Source organism: Microtus pennsylvanicus, chromosome 10 (assembly GCF_037038515.1).
Source record: "Microtus pennsylvanicus isolate mMicPen1 chromosome 10, mMicPen1.hap1, whole genome shotgun sequence".
NCBI classification, from domain to species: domain Eukaryota; kingdom Metazoa; phylum Chordata; class Mammalia; order Rodentia; family Cricetidae; genus Microtus; species Microtus pennsylvanicus.
In genome coordinates, this window is record NC_134588.1 from 4,810,732 (window position 1) to 4,833,976 (window position 23,245).

At 40.3% G+C, this 23,245-nt stretch overlaps 1 protein-coding gene across 2 annotated transcripts; it reads right to left on the minus strand.

Moving 5' to 3' along the window:
- Positions 1–2,150: 2,150 nt before the first annotated feature.
- Positions 2,151–17,747, minus strand: Serpinb13 (serpin family B member 13). 2 transcript variants are annotated; one of them, XM_075987387.1, is made up of 8 exons: positions 17,728–17,747; positions 16,446–16,627; positions 15,892–15,948; positions 6,962–7,084; positions 6,477–6,594; positions 4,514–4,656; positions 4,191–4,346; positions 2,151–2,868 (listed from the first exon to the last, which is right to left on the minus strand). In XM_075987387.1, the coding sequence occupies exons 2-8, from the start codon at positions 16,608–16,610 to the stop codon at positions 2,467–2,469; spliced, it is 1,164 nt and encodes a 387-aa protein (XP_075843502.1). In that variant the 5' UTR covers positions 16,611–16,627; positions 17,728–17,747; the 3' UTR covers positions 2,151–2,466. The 2 variants fall into 2 exon arrangements, with proteins under 2 accessions (XP_075843502.1, XP_075843501.1); XM_075987386.1 differs by having other exon boundaries at positions 6,962–7,090.
- Between the last annotated feature and the right edge of the window lie 5,498 nt (positions 17,748–23,245).

Sequence of the window (23,245 nt, forward strand, 5' to 3'; positions counted from 1 at the left end):
GTAAAAGGCTAATCAACCTAATTATAAAACAGAGCTGAACAGAGAATTCTCAACAGAAGAAGTTTAAATGGCCAAAAGACACTTAAGGTCATGCTCAACTTCCTTAGCGATCAGGGAAATGCAAATCAAGACAACTTTAAGATACCATCTTACACCTGTCAGAATGGCTAAAATAAAAAACACCAATGATAGCCTTTGCTGGAGAGGTTGTGGAGAAAGGGGTACACTCATCCATTGCTGGTGGGAATGCAAACTTGTGCAACCACTTTGGAAAGCAGTGTGGTGGTTTCTCAGGAAATTCGGGATCAACCTACCCCTGGACCCAGTAATACCACTCTTGGGAATATACCCAAGAGATGCCTTATCATACAACAAAAGTATATGCTCAACTATGTTCATAGCAGCATTGTTTGTAATAGCCAGAACCTGGAAACAACCTAGATGCCCTTCAATGGAAGAATGGATGAAGAAAGTATGGAATATATACATATTAGAGTACTACTCGGCAGTAAAAAACAATGACTTCTTGAATTTTGCATGCAAATGGACGGAAATAGAAAACACTATCCTGAGTGAGGTAAGCCAGATCCAAAAAGAGGAACATGGGATGTACTCACTCATATTTGGTTTCTAGCCATAAATAAAGGACATTGAGCCTATAATTCGTGATCCTAGAGAAGCTAAATAAGAAGGTGAAACCAAAGAAAAACATATAGTCATCCTCCTGGATATTAACCTTCATCAGGCGATGAAAGGAGACAGAGACAGAGTCCCACATTGGAGCACCGGACTACAACCCCAAGGTCCAAATCAGGAGCAGAAGGAGAGAGAGCACGAGCAAGGAACTCAGGACCATGAGGGGTGCACCCACACACTGACACAATGGGGATGTTCTATTGGGAACTCACCAAGGCCAGCTGGACTGGGTCTGAAAAAGCATGGGATAAAACCGGACTCGCTGAACATAGCGGACAATGAGGACTACTGAGAAGTCAAGAACAATGGCAATGGGTTTTTGATCTACTGCACGTACTGGCTTTGTGGGAGTTTAGGCAGTTTGGATGCTCACTCTACTAGACCTGGAAGGAGGTGGGAGGTCCTTAGACTCCCCACAGGGCAGGGAACCCTGACTGCTCTTTGGGCTGATGAGGGAGGGGGAGTTGATTGGGGGAGGGGGAGGGGAATGGGAGGCGGTAGCAGGGAGGAAGGAGAAATCTTTAATAAATAAATAAATAAATAATAAAATAAAATGTTTCAGAGACATAAAAAAGAAAAATGCTTAAGATAAGTCAGCAATGTGGTCTTACTAAAAACTGATAAAACTTAAATCTGAAGCATATTTGTAATGTGGTGTTAGTAAAATACATAAAACTTTTTCAACAGCAGCTTTAAGAAAATGGCGTCTGGTTACCAATAAACACATCAAAGTGGACTGGAGAAGCCCATGAGGTCTCAGCCCTAAAGAATTCCAGTCAAGGGAGGAATGCTGGGAGTGCTAGAAATAATCTTTCTGAGGGAATCCCACCAACACCCAAGGGACAACCATGAAAACATAGACAACTAGCATTATAAAGACCAAGCAGATTGTATTTAGGCATGTGTATTTATGTACATGCACATATATGTACTCAACAATTAATGAAAAAGGAGGCCATAGACTTGAAAGAGAGTAAGAAGGGTATATGTAAATATATGGAGGGAGGAAAGTGAGGGAGCAATACTGTATTATAATCCCAAGAATTAAAGAAGAAAAAAAATTTAAAGGAGATGTTATCTGGCCAGAGCCATCCCTCATTCAAGAATCCAACAGAAAAATTCAAGCGGACAAAGAAAGAAAAGGGCCACTCATCTAGAGGAGAGTCCAGACATTCACTTTCCAAAGCTTGAAAGAATGACTGGGTAGCAGTATTGATCAGGTACATTTACTTTCGCAATTATTTCTAATACTAAAATGATTCTGAAACGAATGTGGGGGATATAATGTTAGCATGGAGGATGAAAATAAGGAAATCTTTCTGTCTGGCATACTGTTGTTTAATTTGTTCGGCATTTGAGTTATATTCCATTCACATGTTTCTAAATTCTGTTTTCTGAGTACAAGTCCCCAGTATCTATCACGAAAGGAAAAAAGAAACACGTTAGTTGAGTAAGTTATTACTTTATTTTATTTATGTATTATAATATGCCAAAATGCTAGAACTGAATGAACCCTGAATTTCCCCATAGAGTCCACCCTTTTTATCAAAAAAAGAAAAAAATGTTCCTGGTACTGATGGACCGTCGAAGGAAATCAGGGGAGAACTAAACTGGGCTTCCTGCGTGGCACACACGATGGGGTCACTTTTAAACAAAATATGAAAATATGCTTTCGCTGCTACTGTGCCTGAGGTTGGAGCACATGAATGAATCCCATGGTCTGTCAACCCCGAGTGCCGCTTGATGGAGCCATGTTCTAGCTTCATCATCTCAAGGAGAAGAAAACCTGCCGAAAAAGAGGATGCTGTCCGACTCTCTGTGCCTGATGAAGAACAAGAACGGGTGTTTACAGTGCACAAGTTCGCAGTCTGCAGCTGACGAGACCATGAAGCCCATGCCGGTGCCCGCAGTGGCCTCCACACCGTCCTCTGTCACCACCAGGAAGGATCTGTGCAGAAAGTTCTGGGCGTGCAGCCCTGAGCGTGCAGACATTCCTGAGTAGTCCGCATCCTCGCTGAAGGCACTGAGCATGCCCATACCTTTCAGCACGGGTTCCAGTTCATAGCTCTCCTCCACCTGCATGCGGGGCAGGCGCAGGTCCACCTTCCTTTGCTCCAGGTGTCCAGGGCTAGTCAATTCTACCAACTTCTCAGGAGACAGTTTATCAATTATCTATGGTAGGAAATGTAAATCCAAGAACATTTTAAAAGCCTCACACTGGCTCCAGAAAGACAAAAAGCACTACTTTTACTAACAAACAGAATTTTCATTTGTCTGTTGTCTACGAAAAAGACTGTTGTCTTATATTCTCTCTTATATTTCCTGTATTATATTATCTACATATAGCATGAACTGATTTTTTCAAACTAAAAGCAAGGTATTTTGAATTCTGCATTTCAATTTCTGCTCCCTTCTAGTTTCTATATGTGCATGAATGTAATTACTCACAGTGGATGTCTATTTTATATGTATTTAACTTCACACCACGTCTCTCATAAACTGATAAAGTTAGATAACAATTCTGTCAAGTTGCTATGTTTTAACAACAGTCAACATTATCCATTTCCCTTACAGACTAATATGTATAAAACATTCTAATGTATGCTCATAAATTCTGAAGATAGAAAATTAACAATTACTATAAATTTCAAACTAGGCATCCTACTGTATTCAATGAACTACTGATTTGACTAACAAAGCCAATTTTCTTCTTCTGAATCACTTCCTTTCAGCGTTGCCCAGAAAGGGGCTTTTGTATTAGTGTGTGTGTGTGTGTGTGTGTGTGTGTGTGTGTGTGTGTGTGTAAAGCTTCAATACATGTTTCACGTTATTCCAAAATATTTTCAATTTATAATTTTACTGAGTGTTTCTGTGTCCTCTACACATCTAGGCTGCACTTCCATACACAACATAATGCCACATATCAAGTCCCAGGGAGGTCAGTGCTGTAGATGTGAATGCTGAGAAACAGTTCGGAGGATTTATGGTTGGGAAACATCTTAAAGGATAAGTATTTGAAGTTATGCATTCCTGGTGTCCAGGATCCAAAACACTAGCCTTGTCATTGTTTTGAAAAGAAAGTGGATAGACCTACATCAAGAAAAAGGATCAAAAGAAATGCAAAATCCAAGGGCTTTACTGAATTCCATGCAAAAGCTCTATATTCATGCATATATGGTTTTTTCCAGGCAAAGACCTTCATAGAGACTAATGACTGCTCAGAATGGCTGAGACTCTTTAGAACCACCCCCATACAATTTAAAATATCCATTTAGCTCATCTCAACACAGCTGCATTCTAGTTATTCTCAACAAGTGTCTTTCTCAATAGAGATCAGTAGGTAGTCACTGCACAAAGTGAGAAATAAATACTTCCAAAGTGGCACAACCAGGCATCAAATTTTGTTCAGAAGCCATGTTCCCAGGCTCCCCGGGTACAAGAGACGCAATACAGAGTTTTTAAAAATGATATAGGTATGAGGTATGAAGGTTTACCTTCTCTAGACCATCTATGTCATTGGGCAGGAGCACGAACATGCTGAGATCACTGTTTTTATATGGAATCCCCACAATTTTGGCCTGAAGATCCTCTAAGAGGGTGAAACTAAAGGAGCTGCACTGAGTCATCATCTGAACAGGTTTACTTGTGTTCTGCAACAAATAATCAGAGATAAAAGCGTTAAGAAAATCATATGGCACCCAAGTAGCTCTTGAAAATAATATAACCACAAAGTCTGAGCTACTGAATAGGCATTTGGCCAAATGACTTTAGACTGTACATTCCAGAAGTAAGCAGACACATATATAAAGGACCATACCTTATTCAGCCAGAATTCCTCCTCCTTGGTATGTTCTTTATTAAACTCCCTGTCCCACAGGCCTTTAAAATAAACTGTATTAATGAGCACCAGCTTGGTGGAACTGCTGAAGGAGCCTTCTGGAAATAGGTCCTTGACTTTTTCTGAAAACAGAGAAACAGAAAAGAGTGGTCTGTCCTGCAAATCACAGACTATAGTGTAACAGATATGGATGTGGGTGGACTTGCAGCCACATCAACACCCGGGGGCCTTGTGCACCAAGGATTTGCTGGCAGAGTCAGCAGGGAAATTCTCATATTGTCTCTGTTTCCATGCAGATGTACTTATTATCAGCTAAGAAATCTTAGGCAACTTGTTTACACTATGAGTGCCTAAGTTTCCATGTTTATCAAACAGAAAAAGAGCATGCCTAATGGCATTGTTGAAATGAATACATGGTTTAATATGGACCTATAATCACTACCTGGCATATTTTAAGCATTCTGCTTTAGCTACTATACTTATCTATTCAACAGAATCCTCACCTGTGGTTCAGAAGTTATTTAAAAGAAACAGATTTAAAGTGCATATATGAGAGGGAGTACTGACCTGTGCACTCCAAGTTCAACATTAAATTGTCTTCTTCTATCACACTCCACCTTGACAAAGGTGATCCCTGAACCAAGAACTCAGCAATTCAAGTGGTTAGCTGGCCAACCTCTCTCCACCCTGTAACTCCCAATGCTAGTTGCAGACACATCCCACTATGCTTAGCTTTTATATATGATGTGGGATGTCCTTCTGTATATTGCTGCTCTTATTGGTTAATAAGCAAATATGCTTAGGTCTATGGCAAGGCCAAATATAGCCAGGCTGGAAGAGATATATAGAGAGAATATGTGGAGTCAATGAGATGCCATATAGCTGCTGAAGAAGGCATATGCCATGTAGCTGCCCAAGAAGCAAGAGTTAGCAAACCATGAGCTAAGGGTTTTATATTACCAAGGGTAAAATATAATATAATAGAAATGGGTTAATTTAAGATGTAAGAACTAGCTAGGAATACACCTGAGACACCAGTCAAACAGTGCTGTAATTAATATAGTTTCTATGGGAATATTCAGGTCTAGGAGGCCGAGAAACAAACAAGCAGTCTCCGACTACATACAAAGACTCTGGGAATCCAAACTGTAGTATTCATGTTGTTTAGGCATCTCCTCCGTCCCAGAAATTTGCATTTTATTAAGTTCACATTACACTAAATACTGAAAAATTCTATTCAGCCAACCTTTCAATATACCCTTGTTTTCTGGTTGTTTAATTTCTTTCTTTAAATAAAATACAAAGAAAAAATATTCAACATCATGACAAATCTCATTAATAGTGGTACTAGAAAATGGTAGACACTACCTACTTCTCAATGTTTCTCTACTGTTTCTAATATATTTTATTTATAATAGAGAATGATAAAAGAAGGATGGGAAAGATAGTTGTCAAATCTTTACAGTGGAGGTGTCTGAAGATTTAATCATCTCTACCAGATGCTCAAGTGGGGAAGAGGCCTGAGTAATCCTAGCTGTAGGTACAGACAAGTCTTGGTGAAAAAGTTGTGTATGCCTCACTTAACAAAGAGAGTGGGAGCTCTATGCCATTCACATTTGGGGCTCCAGACTAAGAGAGGAAGTCTATTATATAAAGAACAAAGTAACAATAAACAAGATGCCATCCCTGGAACTACAAAGGTAAGTGTGACTCACAGCTTGTGCAAACAATTTTCCACTGTTGCATCTCTCCATATATGCTAAGACCATCCCATCCCCTGCAGTACCCTATGCAACCTTTATGCCTATCCTTGCCTGAACCCATCTCTAGCTCCTCCCAAAGTTCATTCATCTGGTATCTATGAAGCCTCAAGCCCAAGACTTTTGTCATAGCTGGTAATCAAGAAGTGTGCTTTTTGGTGAAAAACCCATCCATACTCTACCATTTGTTTGGCTTTCAACCCAGGAATTAATCTTCTTTCGACTTTCATCTGCAGCATTTACAAAATCAACAGGCTCCAGAGATGCATGGTAATATTTTTCAACATAATCTATGTATTTCTTTAGGAGAGATGGGGAAGAAATAGAAAGAGATTGAAGAATTTGTCAAGTACAAATACCTCTTAATAAATGTGTCTGTTCATTAGGAAAACTAATGTCAAACTGTGAATGTTTAGGTCCTGGGAAGATGGTTCTTATTGCTTCCACATACTGTCATTCAGGTGCAATGTGATTAAGGCAAAAGTCAGGTATAGGCTGTATGGACTCAAAAAGGAACTGCATATCTGGAGAGCAGTCCAGAAAGACTAGTAAAACAGGACCATGGCAAGAGCCAACTTGGCAGCATGGCCCAAGAACTCAGTCCTAAATAGGATATTGGCCATTCATTGCTACCACACATAGATGTGGCATGCACAACAAAACTTACTTGAAGGAAGAGGTATGTTTTCTCTCCAAACAGCCTGTTGCTTATGTTCAGTTCATAATCATTAGGGAATTTGCTTATTTCAGTCAAAAGCTTTTGGAATTGGTCATGTATTTCTTCTGTCTTCTGAATCTTCAAAATCAAGACAAAAACTCAGTGGGTTATCTTGGCAAAAGCAAGCCTAGATTCTCTTCCAAAAGGATGTGGCTAGAGTCCTTCCTCTATGAGCAAACTGGAGAGAAAAATATAAATGTCCATTGGTCTCTGGACATCATCTGGCTCTCTATAAACATAGATGCAAGTCAAACCCAACCTGAACTTCATGGAGAAGCCTCTAGCAGCCCCCATTACCACAAATCTTTGTTTTCTGATCCAGCTGTCACTTTGGGTCTCAAACATAACAGCTTACTAAGTGTTTTGTACATTTGTTTTTATCTGCTCACAGACTCTAAACACTTGAGAAGTGTAAAGGATCCCCTAGATAATTCCTCTCCACTGACACTGGGATATTAAAAGTAATTTTTCATGAAGAAAGTGATCATTTATGAGAGCTGCAAACCAAACTAAAATAAAATTTGTCACTGTTTTTTAAAAATAATTATCAAAACCTTCTGGCTATCTTCCATAGGGTGTACCAGCTTTCTGACTGTGTGCTGCAGGCAGTGCGTGGCAAAACCGGGTGAGCCAGAACAGTTTCTTAGACCAGAACATTGTCTCATGACTTGTCATGTGGGCTCTGGTTGCTGTAATTCACAGAGGATGCAGAGAGATGCAGTTCAGCTCTAAAGTAAGTGATCGAGTCCTGATTCCACATGAGAACAAAAAAGTCATTTTCTTGTACAAAATTATGCATAAAGATTTATTTAATTCTTTATTGTGTCTCTTATTTTCATTGCTCACAACCCAACTGCCTACAACTATACCAAAAAAAGTAATAGATAGCTAATTTTGCAAATAACTGGTAACTTTTTGCAGACATTTGACCTGAAAATGCATATCTGGCAGTATCTATTGGGCTGACCTTTGCTGCCTCCTTACTGTTATGAAAGGCTGGGTGACTCGCAATCAGTTTATTGCCGCTTGCGTTGATTGGGGCAAGCAGTGAACAGGTCAGGTGCATTACACCCTTTGGGAATTAAGAATTTAATGTGCACTAATTTCCTAGTGAGTCATTTATGACTAAACCGACATGCAAATAAGGAAAAAGAAGAAACCCCTGTTTTCAAACAGGTTTGGGGTTTTAGTTTGTACTACCTTGATAATGACCTGGAGTTGGTAAAACCCAAAGATCCTATTCTGGAAGTAAAAAGGTATCTTCATCACAAAACTGACTACATCGTAGGCTTTACTATGTCCCAAGGTCATCAACCAAGTGCAGATTGTGTTCCAAAATTATACATTGTAAACAAACAAGTCTCAAGTCAAACTCATGGGAAAATAGCAAGCATCCACAAGACAGACACAAACATTTAGATGTTCACATCAGTTCTCTATTACAGAAAAATGTTTCTGGAAAATGTCTATCCTTGAATAGTTTAAAATTTAAGACAGGATCTTTTTTTGTTGTTGTTGTTGTTGCAAAAACTGAATAACTAACTGCACGTAGAAGAATGCAAATAGATCCATATGCATCACCCTGCACAGGCACAGAAGACAACATCCTGAACAGAACACCAATAGTGCAGGCACTAAGATAAACAATAAATGGAAACTCATGAAAATGAAAAGCTTCTGTAAAGCAAAGGACACCATCAATAGAACAAAATGGCAGCATATAAAATGAGAAAACATTTTCACCAACCCTATATCTAATATAGGGCTAATATATAAAATATATAAAGAACATATACTAGATATCAACAAGCCCAATATTCAATTAAAAATGGAGCACAGGTCTAAACAGAGAATGAAAACACTCCTCCATTGCTGGTGGGAGTGGAAACTGGTACAGCCACTTTGAAAATCAATCAAAATTGATCGACTTCAACATCCAGCTATACCACTCCTGGGAATATGGTTCAATCATACCACAAGGACACTTGTTCAACTATGTTCATAACAGCTTTATGCATAATATCTAGAAACTGGAAACAACCTAGATGTCCCTCAACTGAAACATGGATAAAGAAAATATGGTACATTTACACAATAAGGTATTTCTCAGCTGTTTAAAAAAATGACATCATGAAATTTGCACACAAATGGATGGAACTAGAAAATTTATTCTAAGTGAAGTAACCTAGATCCAGAAAGATAAATATTGCAAGTGATCATTTATATATGACTATTAGCCATTAAATAAATGATAAGCAACCTAGAATCCTACAATGCAATGCATAGACTGAGAAAAGTTAGGTATAGAAGAATGAGCTAGGGGGAACACATGGATATCACTGGGATGGAAAAAATCGAACCGATTTTACAAGTGTACTGGATGTGGGTGTGGACAGGAATAGAAGGATCAGGTGGAAGGGGAGAAAACAGGATTGAGGGAGGGAATGCAGGAAGAGGCAGATGAAATTGAGGGGTGTTTGAGGGATGATATGGAAAGCTAGTGCAGTGGAAACTTTTTAAAATATGTGAAAGACATCCTAATGAGGTCTGCTAATAATAGGAGAGAGAGTGTCCCAACTGGCCATCTCTTGTCACCAAACAAGGCTTCCAGTATCAGCACTCAGTTGCATTCAGTTTAGTCCTTGGCTAAGGGTGTCCTGTGGAAAACCCAAAATAACTTAGACTATTGCCAAGACAACAGAGCGATCTTTGCACACTGACATTGGGTGCAATTGCCAGGGACAACATCCATACAAATCATTGAACATGAAGAAGTGAAGCTGGTGCCTACATGGAAACTTCACCCCTGCATTCTAGTGTCCTTAGTGTGGGAAGGCGCTGTGTACGCTACCGGAAGAGAAGCATAAACACAAACCCAGCCACAAAACCTTTGACCTACAATCTATCCTGCCTGTAAGATATGCTATGGCAATGGTGGCACAGACCTTGTAGAAGTAGCCAGCCAATGTCTGATTTGACTTAAGGCCCACTCCACAAAATGGAAGCCATAGCTGACACTTGGGAGATCTGAGAAACAGAAACTAGATAACCCTGAGTTCAATCACTGGGACCTACACAGTGGATGAAACTTAAGTGACTCCTGAAAGAGCACCATGAAATGCTTGAACTTTTTATTCAGAAATTACAGTGAGTCAAAGTTATAATAAATAAAAAAAGTCCATGATTAGACAAATACTGGTAAATTTTTTAAATAAAAAGTAATTCGGTAGATCGCTGTCAAGGATGTCAACCAAGCTAGCTTGCCAATAGTAATATTAGAATATGAGAAGAGAATCTTCCAATGGCTACCAGAAATATAAACCTAGAATTCTCTACAGTCATTAAAGCACATCAGAGTTGAATACAGTCTGACAACATCCACCATCATCTACTAACATTCCTTAGTAAATCGTTACTAAGGAAACCACAAAGGAATAACACCTGCAGTATGGAAGAACACATGGCCCAAGTCTCTGACAAAGAGACTTCATGCTAACAAAGTCACCTTGGGAATTTTCAAACCAATTCAAAGGTCCCTGTAATCCATAAGTGAATGCAAAGCTGAGTGCACTGAAAACAACAGGGAAATCCTTGGAACTCACAATCACAGCACCTTCCAGCAGCATAGCACCGCTACTGCAGAGCTGAGCCTGACTCACCCAAGGAGAAGAGAGAAAGAGAGAGAGAAACATGTCGGTCATTCTGACTTCTGGGGAAGCACGGGAAGGACTGGTCTCAGTCTCACCTAAACTTAAGCTATGAAACAAACAAGGTACCCTGTGCTGAGCCTGCAGTGCACTAGAAATCAACAGAAAGAATGCCTAAGTAGCAACTCACAAATCTCCAGCTGTGTTACATGCACAAGCTTCGCACAGACAATCCCCAGAAGTGTTACATGCACAAGCTTCGCACAGACAATCCCCAGAAGTGTTTCTGTTTACTTGTTTGTTTAGTAGACTTTGTGCATTTCAATGATTTTATTGAAAAGTATATCCCAGGCTGGGCAGAGTGGTATATGTCTATCCCAGGCTGGGCACAGTGGGACATGTATATTCCAGGCTGGGCAAAGTGGTACTTGAAGTATATACCAGGCTGGGCACAGTGGTACATGTCTATCCAAGGCTGGGCACAGTGGGACATGTCTATCCCAGGCTGGGCACAGTGGGACATGTATATCCCAGGCTGGGCACAGTGGTACTTGAAGTATATCCCAGGCTGGGCACAGTGGGACATGAATATCCCAGGCTGGGCACAGTGGGACATGTATATTCCAGGCTGGGCACAGTGGGACATGTATATTCCAGGCTGGGCACAGTGGTACATGTCTATCCCAGGCTGGGCACAGTGGGACATATATATCCCAGGCTGGGCACAGTGGGACATGTATATCCCAGGCTGGGCACAGTGGGACATATATATCCCAGGCTAGGCACAGTGGTACATGTCTATCCCAGGCTGGGCACAGTGGGACATGTCTATCCCAGGCTGGGCACAGTGGTACATGTCTATCCCAGGCTGGGCACAGTGGTACATGTCTATCCCAGGCTGGGCACAGTGGGACATGTATATCCCAGGCTGGGCACAGTGGGACATGTATATCCCAGGCTGGGCACAGTGGGACATGTATATCCCAGGCTGGGCACAGTGGTACTTGAAGTATATCCCAGGCTGGGCACAGTGGTACTTGAAGTATATCCCAGGCTGGGCACAGTGGTACATGAATATCCCAGGCTGGGCACAGTGGGACATGTCTATCCCAGGCTGGGCACAGTGGGACATGTATATCCCAGGCTGGGCACAGTGGGACATGTATATCCCAGGCTGGGCACAGTGGGACATGTATATCCCAGGCTGGGCACAGTGGTACTTGAAGTATATCCCAGGCTGGGCACAGTGGTACTTGAAGTATATCCCAGGCTGGGCACAGTGGGACATGTCTATCCCAGGCTGGGCACAGTGGTACTTGAAGTATATCCCAGGCTGGGCACAGTGGTACTTGAAGTATATCCCAGGCTGGGCACAGTGGGACATGTCTATCCCAGGCTGGGCACAGTGGGACATGTCTATCCCAGGCTGGGCACAGTGGGACATGTCTATCCCAGGCTGGGCACAGTGGTACATGTCTTTAACCTCAGCACTCAGAAGTATATCCCAGGCTGGGCACAGTGGGACATATCTATCCCAGGCTGGGCACAGTGGTACATGTCTTTAACCTCATCACTCAGAAGGCAGAAGTAGGCAGATCTCTGTGAGTTCAAAGCCAGCATGTCTATATAGCAAGTTCCAGACAACTAGAAATATATAGTGATACCCTGTCTCAACAAAAGAACAGAAAGAGGAAAGGGAGAAAGGAAAGGGGAAAAGAGAAAAAGATGGAGACAATGGGAAGGAGAAAGTAAAGAAGGAAAGAGAACTAGCTTCCTTTCCATAGGGGCCTCTAAGAAAATCTTGGATTGGCCTGGCTCTTAACAAGAACAGACATTCAGAAGCTCAAAGATCTCCATCCAAGACAAAGCTACAAAGACCTCTGAAGCCATACACCATAACCAAACTGTAAAAATTAAAAAAAAAATGAATCTAGCGAGAACCAGAGTACACACTTGTTAGATACAAGGGAGCATCTTATATTGACAAATTTCCAAGAAAAAAAATGTTATGAAAGGATTGATATGCTATTTAAAATATACTGAAAGAAAAGAATGCGGTAGAGTTCACCAAGAATACCATATCCAGTAAAACTGTCCTTCAAAAACAAAGGAGAAATTAATGCTTTTCCAGTTAAATAAAAGTAGGGGGTCTGATAAGAAGTGCTAAATTGCTTCAAGTTGAAATGAAAAGATGATACATAACTGCATAAAACCACATGAAAATATAAAATTGTCTTGTAACAGTAATTATACAAAAAAAAAAAAAAAGCCAGGATCCTACAGTTCAAAAATCACTTCAAAATCTGGTAGGGGATTTTTAAGCATACAAATATAGGACCTAAAAAGAGGTTAAACTGTGTTTTGGTACATAAAGGGAAGGCAGACAGAAGGAGTAGAGCATTATATGTGATAGATGTTAGATGATCATCAATTTCAAATACCAGACTGATATTAAGGGTAAGATGTTTTGTCCATAGACTAGACACAAAAGGAAATGAGAATGGAATCAAAACAACTCTTTAATAAGAAATCCACTAAATAAATAAAACCTAAATCACATAAAAAGGGAAATAGCAAAGGTAAAAATAGTTTTAATCCAAATTCTACCCAATGAATTAGTGAGTTTCTGAATTATGCAAACATATCCACAATTTAAAAATTAAAAAAAAATAATTTGTCAAAGTCCAGAGAATAAGTGCTCAGTCATAAATGGGACATCTGTATCACATTGTCTCCTCCCAGGGCCCAGGGCACACCACAGAAGATTGTAAGAGCCAGAGGTTGGGAAGGACCATGACAAAAGTATCTTCAGGAAATGACAAGACATTTGTTCTCGTGAACTCACAATGTTTGTGGTTGCCTACTCACGAGCCACACAAGGTTAAGCCAGTCAGGGTTCCAGCACAGGGATGGGAGGGGCTTAAGGCTCTTGAGCTCAGAAGCTATTGACAGTTGACGGATTCTAGGGAAGGGAGCATCAGCCTTCTCTAGAGTCACGACGACCCAGTGGATGGCACCGTATTCATGAGTATATGGCAGCACAAACCGGACTCTGTGGCTTATTTACATTTTTTAAAAAAGAACATGAAAGTGGGGGCAAAACTAAGAACTGGGAAAATATAAAAAGATGTGGAGAGAGAGATGATAAAAGCAATTAAACAAACTTTATACAGACAAAAAACTTTTGAGGAGCTGATAAAATATTATATACTTAAAATACATAATAAGCTCATTTTAAGGGCCTGGAGCTATTTTAATACTAAACCTGGACAGAAATGTTCATGAAAAACATTTTTGACATCATTTATAGCATTTTTCAAAATTAACATAATATTAGTAAACCAAATGTGTTTAATTTTAAAGTATCATGACTCAGTATATGATTATACAAATAAAAGATTTACCACTAGAAATTCTAGAACACATAAAGAAATAGCTGTAAAAATTAACCCATTTGCCATTTGTAGCAAAATAAGAAGTGCATTGGATAATAAGTTCCTAATTCAAGAGAATGGAGCTTCTGCTCTCAAGAGAGAGGTTTATGTTCAGGGAAGGGAATCAAGGATTGGCAATGGTCATCTTTCTCATAGAAATGCAGTTGAGTACCTCATACAGGTACTCATACAGGTATTCACTGCAATATTCCTTAGACCTTCCTACGCTGTCTTGAGATTTTAACACCATTTTGGAAGAGAAGAGTTCCGAATATTCTGAATTCATGGCATACTAGTAGTACATGTCAAGCCTGCCACTGGACTTCACTCCTGTTTATTCATCTACTAATAAGGAGATTGGGCCAGCTGCCTCCGGAATATGCTCCAGCCCCAATGTCTTTGTCGAAGTCAGTACCTCTATTCTTCATTTCTTCAGCTCCCAAGAACTCCTAGGGAAGGGGCAGAACTGTCTCATGGTGGAAGACGGCACGTATATGAACTGAAAGGCAACTTGCACCCAGTCATAAATCTCTCCACCCAGGATAACGGCATCTGCCCCAGATGAGGTGCCTGTGTAGTCTGAGGAACTATTATGTGGAGAAGTTCTCTGGAAGCTACTACATGTCTCAGTTGCACATGAGAACAGCCACCGGATCTAACTCAGTTAAAAATCCCAAGAAGGAAGCACAAGTCCAAAGCTGAAACAGAGCACACAGGCAGCCTAGCATTGTGGGATTATGAAGTGACCAGCTCACAATGTTGGGAGCTTGACAGTACTATGCTGTGCTGTGCTTTCTGACAGAGCAATTGTGCCCTTCTGAGACCTTGGGTTACTTCTAGATGCTAACCTGTGACCTAATGGGCCCCTCCCATTCTGTATTTGGTAAGACCAAGCAAGAGATACCAGAAAGCTAGATCTGGAAGATGATCAATGCTCCTGTGCTGATAGCATTTAAGGAAATATTATCAGGAGAAGCAAAATATTAATTCAGTTCAGCAATAATATTGCTTTCAGTTTCCTACAGTACTAGGTGAGTTAAATGAATGATCTAGATGATTCTATCAGAAATGTCACAGAAGACTAACGAAAGTGAATTACTTGCCAAAGTCCCAAAGTCTTGGCATACCCAAGCCAGAACGTTACCCAATTCTCTGCACCCCCAAAGCTGTTATAACAACCTGTTGGTGTGTTAGCATTCATAGTGGTTGTTGTGTGTTAACATTCTGATCTCTCATCATTATTGAGAATCTACTGTTTGTGTACAGTACAAATGCTGTGATTGGAAGTGGTTTTCTCCTAGGAGTTTATGTTCTAAAAATCTAACCCTGGTAAAGCAATGTTAAGAGGTGGTGAAACCCTTAAGGAACTTAGTAGGAAAGCTGACTAGGTCACCAAAGGAACGTCCCTCAGAAGAGATTAATGGCAGTCTCTCAAAGCAAGAACAGCCCACAAGTTTTAGCCCCTTATATGTGTCACCAACGTTTATCCCCTAATCCTTCACATATAATGTATTCCAGAAGAGTCTCCATGGAAACCAAACACATAAAGACACTCGGTCTGGGATTTTCAAGCTCAGAAAACATAAGCTTAACAAACCAGCTCCTATTTGTCAAGCTTTCAGACCCTAGTCCTTTGTTTCAGCATCAGAAAATGGACTAACATGCCTAGAGATGGTATTTGGCTCTAGTGACTAACTACTGCTTGATAGTAAATGAGGTATGCTATTTCTAGTACTTTCCTACATTGATCCTACACCTAAGAAGGAATCACACTAAAGGATATAGAAACATGTCCCACCTCATTTTCTGCAGACTTTATTCTGGAGCTTCCTGTGCCTTTTTCAGAGTAAAGTACCTGATAGAGAGAAAACACTGTCATTATTGTCAGAATAGAGAAATATTTCACATAGCCAAGGGAAGGCTGGCAAAGTATTTTTAAGGGTACCCAAGTATCATCTCCTTGATAAGCCAGGGAAATGTCTAGGTTGCTCACTAATCTCCAAAGGAGGAGCCTAGTTATCTACAATACGTCAGGTAGACCAAATAGAAATTAAAAAGCTGATCACAATGGCTTTGGACTTTCATATTCTCTCTTTATATATAAGAATAGTGGCTTTTGGCAAGGCCACTCACCACAACTCCCACCCAAAGGAGCTCCATGCATCAAAGAGAAAATGATACTGCGGTGTCTAGAGAGGGAGGAGGACTTCGCTGAGAGACCTGACACTGTTCCACATCATCATCTATTTTCTGGGCAACAAGTCAAGATGAGCACATTTTCAATGCCAGAGGTTTAAACCACAAAGCCAAGTTTCCACCTGAAACTTGGCAAAGACAAAGGAAGCTCCTCACCTTCTGTAACTCGGTGGCAGTGGCTCCCCGGGTCCCCAGGAGGATCATGCCAATGGCTGTTGAGATGCCCACGGGGGAAAAGAAGACGTTGCCGTCATTTGTTTTATCCAGCTCTTTGAAAAGATCAAACCCAAACTGTGCAGTTGCCGTGTCTAATGAGTCCATGACGGTTTCCAAGCTCTCTAGAACAACAATAACAATCAACACAGCATCCGGACTGGGCTGATTTATGCTATGATCACACCTTCCTTCATCCATCCAGAACACTGAGATTCAGAACTGCTACCTAATCCCTACCTCTGCTCCCATAACAGAAGACATAAGTCAGCTGGACTCTAGCTTCATTCAGTAGTTTTCAGTTCTCATTTCCCCGGGAGGTAGGGTAATGCCTTAATGGTTTTCTCCTCTTGTTTAGCCACAGAGTCTGGTCCCCACCTCCACATCTTATGATAAGCTCTCTGAACAGACCCGCCCTTGATTGGCTGATTTGCACCTTACCCAGGCACCCAGCTGTGGTTAAACAGAGTTCTCAAAGCACAGACAGCGTCACGGGCCTCACATTCAAGCAGTGTTGTCCAAACCAGATTCATTTCTACAGTTGTATCTAATAACTTCCCTTTTCTGAACAGGTCAAAGTCCAGTTCAGAGTAGAACTTATTAAGGTCCCTAACTCCTGAATCCTATCCCCACAGAAAGTATACTATGGACTGAATTTTCTCCTAAAGGGCAGTGGAGTAAGTTGGGGATTGTTAGGTGGATTTGGTTTTCTTTTCTTAATATATTCAATACTTTTCTTTTTTGCATTGTTTTTGATTTACTCAATGAGCTAATCTTACTGTTATTAATTCACACAAAAAATAATTTTCAAAGAGCAGTTAATATTCATCAAAAATAAAGAAGTAGAGTACAAATAAGCTTTATGTTTTCTTCAACATTTATTTCATAAAGTCTTTTAAAGAAACCCAAAGCAAAATACAATGACTAAAGCTCCCAAGAGCCTTATACTCTAAGCCTCACTCCTGCTGTGAAATTCACAAGCCGACATTCACTGTTGGAGTCTCAGCCTCAGTCCTCTGTAGGGAGTCCTTACTCAGAAATAAGAGGATTTAAATCACAGGCAAATAAGATGGAGAAGATAAACTACATTGGCCATTTGGGCACTGAAATAAATAAAATCACTGCAAGAAGAGTCTATACACAATAAAATATATTTATTTCAAACCAGCAAACATCCTTATTCTCAAAGCACAGCCTCTTAAGCTGAACCTGAGGGAGAGCTTACCTGACTCCTGAAGGGACAGAAGTGGCTGGACAGGAGGTATGTGAAGTGAGCTGCCCAGGCCTCTAATTTAAAGCTCTCTGGGCCTCTCCCCAGTCATTACAGTCTTTCCAGTGAGACAGCCTCTGCTTTCTCAATGACGGTTTCCCTAATAAAAACAGCTCACAAGTTTATGAGAAAACTGACAGCTTAATTCCTTATATTTTCCTTATGGTCATAAAGTCATGTGCTTAGTTATTCAGCAACTGCCTTTTCAACTTTAACACAAATAATGTGTGCTTCAGGTACACAGGAAGTGAACTTCTTCAAGATCTTTGGACATTATGCTTAGAAACCAATCATAAAGGCATTCAAGTCAAGCAGAGAACAAAGCAAGATTGAAAGCAGATGTTCAAACCAGAGCTAGAGGATAAAGCTGCAACCAAAGGCAAGGTCAGGGGAATTACAGCCTGTGAGGCAGAACAAGTCAGGAGATGCTTTTTATCCTTAAATGGTAACAGGGATGTTCTGGGAGGGAAAGACTCTGTAGAGCAGCAGTTGTGCACCTTAGAAACACATCACACTCTTCGGAGCAACTCAAGCGTCTGTGCCCCAGCACTGACCTAGAAGAGTAACCCTCTCTGTGGAAAGAGCCAGCATTAAGGCTTTGAATCACCCAGCGTGATTATGATGGATGCACAGACAAGACTGGGCACCACTTCTTTTTGTAGCCTAATAAGACACCAATTAAATCAGGCTTTATTTACTCCGGATCGACAGTGTTGGGTCCTGACAAGCCATTCACTATATGAAGCTCTATTTGGCGTTTGTATTGTTCTGTGGCGCCAAAAGCAAATAAGATTAAAGAACATAATTGTGCTAGGCATGAACTAGGAAAGAAGAGAAGAGTCTGGGCAGGCAACTTCAAACCTGCAGGCATATACGTGTGCACAGACACACACAACCATAGCTGTTACCAAATAATCTGTCCATTAACTCCCATCAGAATGCATTCAATAAATAATTATTGAGTCTACCATGTGCTAAATACTAATGCTTATGAATATTCAACAACCCCATGGGGTTTCGGGAAACAATCCACAAAGTAGGGAAAACTCGGTAGGAAACTGCACCTCCAAAATCCAGTTTTGCCAACCCTGGAACATCCCAACTAGTTTTACCAGTTCATCAAAAGAACAAGAGAAATACTGAAGACTGGGACTCAGCTTCAGTCTTAATCAAGGATGTGAGTTTGTCACCGTTGCTAAGCAACTGCTCCTGGGAAGGCAATGTAGCTCCAGCAAGCCTGAAGAGGGGCCTTCTCAGAGACGCGACCTTAAGACACAGCTCATGTACCCATCTTAATATTCACAATTGGCTTTTCTAGTTCTTAAAAAAAATTATTATTGCCTTTAAAGCAAATTCAAAGCAATATTTAATTAGCTTCGCCTTTTTAATTGCCACTGGAAATATGCAAATTAAGTAAGGATTAGAAAGAATTAGCATTTAATTATAGTTAACTGACATCAGTAAAATGGAAATAAATTAGGGGTTTTAATTAGTTATAGTTAACTCTGATGTCAATGATACAGTCATGTTATGGGTTTTGATGGTATAAAATTCTTGAATGTACAATAATATTTCATGCTTTAATATGTCTATCTACTTTTTTGGGTTGTTTTGTTTTTAATTTATTTTTTCTATTTATGTGCATTGGTGTTTTGCCATGGGTGTCAGGTCCTCTAAAACTGGAATTACAGGCAGTTGTGAACTGTCATGTGGGTGTGGGGAATTGAATCCAGGTCCTCTCAAGGAGCAGTCAATGTTCTTAACCATTGAGCCATCTCTCCAGCCTCACCTATTCACTTTAATTCTGTAATCTTTTCTCTGTGGCTCTTATACTCACTGCCCCCACTGTGTAGATACTTACAAATGACCTCTGTTTCTAATGAGAAACATTACATCTGTTTTTGCAAAGAAATTTGACTTCCCCTGAGATCAGACATTTCACAGTCTTCTCAGGGGACAGCCATTCATATCCTGGTATCAGAAAGCGTAGTCCATTATGGCTCCATCCCATTCTTGCTATTTCCAAGCCATTCTCCCTTTACTTACCTTCAAGGCTCCCCTTTGGACGCCTTCACTATCTTGCTGGTACTACTTTTTTCCAAACAGGAGGCTACTCTGGTCCTCTGTACCTGGCCTCTCTGTCCTTTCTAACTGCTCCCACCACTCCATGGTTTCTTTCTATGTATCTTCTTGGCATCTCCCATTTTTCTGACCTTCATTGCAGTCCTTTAGTGGCCTACTTACACAGTCAGACATTAACCATTGCCATCAACAGGAACTGCTCATATTATAAACTAGGAGACACTGAAATGTCTCCAGCCGGTTACACATTCCCATTCTATATTCTCAGTATTGTTATAATCCCCAATCATGAGATTCCTTCCATATCTTCTACTTTATCAGTCTCTTTTTTCTGGCTTGAAAACAGCCTCAATGAAGAAAATGTTGGTGCCAATGAATAAAACAATGAAATAGGCACACTATGAAGCAGACCACACTGAATTCCCTAACTTCTACCACAGTTCACAGCTCTGTTATGGCATCTATTTGTCTATTATTTATCCTTATAGCATTGTTCTTCAAGTCTATAATGCTGTTCTAGATGTTATTGGTGTCTCAATTAGATTCCTTCCCCAGTCTGTACATCTACCCCTTCATCTGGCCTTTACTAGAGTCAATGATTCCCATCTGAATGGAATCTAATTACCCAGTAGCTACTTATAACTCAGCTGTGGTTTCCTAGAAAACAGACATGAAATGATAGTTCCTACCCAGTTCCTGACGACTATCTGAGGTTAGTGATATTCAGCCTTCTTCTTATTTCAGTGTGTGGTGGTTAATGCAAGAACTTCATAATTAGTCAAAGTGTCAAGAATAAAATTATTGTACATGCTTGGCACTAAATGAGGTGTCTATAACTCCTTTCCAAGGTTCGGGAACACTGGGCAGATGAGAGAGAAACAATGTAAGTGCCAGAGGATGAAGAGATATGCAGCTGAAGTAATAATAGGAGTGGCGGGGCTGCGTCCCCAACACCCCAGCTGCCTGCTCGGCTAGCTTATGCCCCAAAATAATTACACGGACACTGTATTCTTTTCATCACTGCTTGGCCCTTTAGCTCTAGCCCTTACTGGCTAATTCTGATATCCCGATCAACCCATCTCTAATAATCTGTGAGCACCTGTCTTACTGGGAAGATTCTAGCCTAAGTCCATCCTGGGTCCGAGCTGGGACATGGCGTCTCTCTGAGGCACCTGCTCCGGAGAGGAGAGCTGTGGAGTCTGAGCTCACTTCCTCTTCCTCCCAGCATTCTGTTCTGTTTACTCCTCCCACCTACCTTCTAACCAATGAGGACCAAGCAGTTTCTTTTTATTTAACCAATGACCTTCCTCCATCATTTCCCCTTTTTCGGTTTAAACAAAAAAAAAAGGCTTTAACTTTAACATAGCAAAATTACATATAACAAAACAGTTATCAAGTAAAAGTTACAATAATCTTTATCATAACTAAGGAAAACTATAACTATAACTAACTATTCTTAACTCCATCAAAGACTCCAGAAAGATACAATACTACATAAGCAAACAAGAAAAAAGCAACTTTTAAAACTCTAGAAATGACAGAGACATCTCGCTGCCTGGACAGTCACCCAAAGTTCCTCTGTACTGTTGGGGCATCCATCTTCAGCCTTCAGGCCCATGGTATCCAGCAGACATTTCCATAAAGCAGGAAAATTCAAAGTCAGTTCAGTCACTATCTGTTGTGTCCTGCAGAATATCTCGCAGACTCTTTCATGAATCAGGAACCCCGAAAGATCATCTCACCTTAGGCAAGTTCAGTAGTCCTTTCTCTGTGGGTTCTCTATGACCAGTTTATGCAATAGTCCAGGCAAGAGCAGTTTCTTGCCCAAATGGCTATCAAACTCCATAACGAGCCTCTTCGATGCCCATCTTCCTCTTGAAGTAGATTGGTGCTGCCAGGAGCAGAGTGTCTCATTGTCATGAAAAGTCCTCAGTTATTAAATCATTTAAAATGCCATATTCTATAATCTTTGAAAAATATGAAGAATGCCTATCTGAAATATATATACGCACATCTAGAAAATACTAACTAACATGACTACAAACTTGACTATTATTTATGATTATCCATCAACAACCTATATTTCCTAATTATATATTATATTTTAATAATGAACTACACAATCACAATACCTTAATATCAGAAATACATATATATAACAAAATTGACCGTAAATCTCTATCAATAAAGCAAAATCTATACTAATGCAAATTATTCATACCTATATCATATCCCCCTTTAAATGTAAAAGAACATTTATAAACATTTTTTGGGAATATGGGCGGAGTTATTTCTCTCCAAACTGCTTCCTGCTGAATGGGGGCGCTGTTAATCAGATCATTTAGGGTGTAACCTGTGTGCCAGGTTTATCTCAGTTGGCAGTTGAGTGAAGTAATTTTTTGAGGGTGTTCACAGGAACCTTTCAGGAGGTCGTGGTCTATCATACCATATCGGGATAGATGCAATCCACAGGGTCTGGTCCTCTGTGAAAACAAAAGAAGACCCTCTCCAAAGCATCATATCCTTAGACCCAAACTCTGAAATCATACCCTCATGATATCCGTTCTGGTTCCACTTGGCAGCCCATATAATGAAATGTCTCTCTGTACTTAGCTCCTTCACAGTCAAAAATTTTAAAGAAAACACAATGTACATAATCCAGACTCTCTGTGAATTTTCCATTTTTACGTGGCTTATTTTTCTTTATTTCTTTTAATCTCTTAACTATCTGTACTCTGTCTCTTTAAAGACTTTACCTTTTTTTTAAAACCATTAACTTTATTCTCTATATTCTTTTTCTTCTCTCTCCCAAGCCTACGTACATTCATCCAACACTGTGACTCATTTAGTGGTCTGAATCTGTCCTATTGTGAATCTGCAATTTTTTACTATCCAGGAGCACTTTTGATTTGCGCCTTTAAATCACTGGGCACTTAAGAATCTAAACTGTGACATTCCTAGGTTAACTTTTTGCTTTTTGAGCATATATCTTTGACCTGGAATAACTCTGTAGACCAGGCTGTCTTTGAACTCTCAGAGATCCGCCTGTCTCTGCCTCCCAGGCATTGGGATTAAAGGTGTTTGCTACTACACCTTGAACTCGCAGAGATCTGTTTGTCTCTGCCTTTTAGGCACTGGGATTAAAGGCGTGTGCTACCACGCCTTGAAGTCACAGAGTCAATCTCCCTCTGTCTTCCAAGTGTTGGGATGAAAGGTGTGTATTACCACACACAACAACTCTCTTGCTTTTTTTTAAGAACCTCAACTTTTAGCCCGCTATATTTTTAACACACAGTAAACCATTTAGAAATTTAATTTGTCTTTGAATCTCTCTTTACTGTATATCTCTCTTTTTCTGACCACAAGAGCCTTTAAATTACTGAGCAATATG

Bases quoted from the DNA above. Each gene is read 5' to 3' on its own strand.
- Serpinb13 (XM_075987386.1), bottom strand. From the start codon at position 16,610: ATGGACTCATTAGACACGGCAACTGCACAGTTTGGGTTTGATCTTTTC. The intron at 4,347-4,513 runs GTATGGTCCTTT...TATTTGTTGCAG, and splicing joins AGGAATTCTGGCTGAATAAG to AACACAAGTAAACCTGTTCA. The intron at 2,869-4,190 runs GTAAACCTTCAT...TTCCTACCATAG, and splicing joins ACATAGATGGTCTAGAGAAG to ATAATTGATAAACTGTCTCC.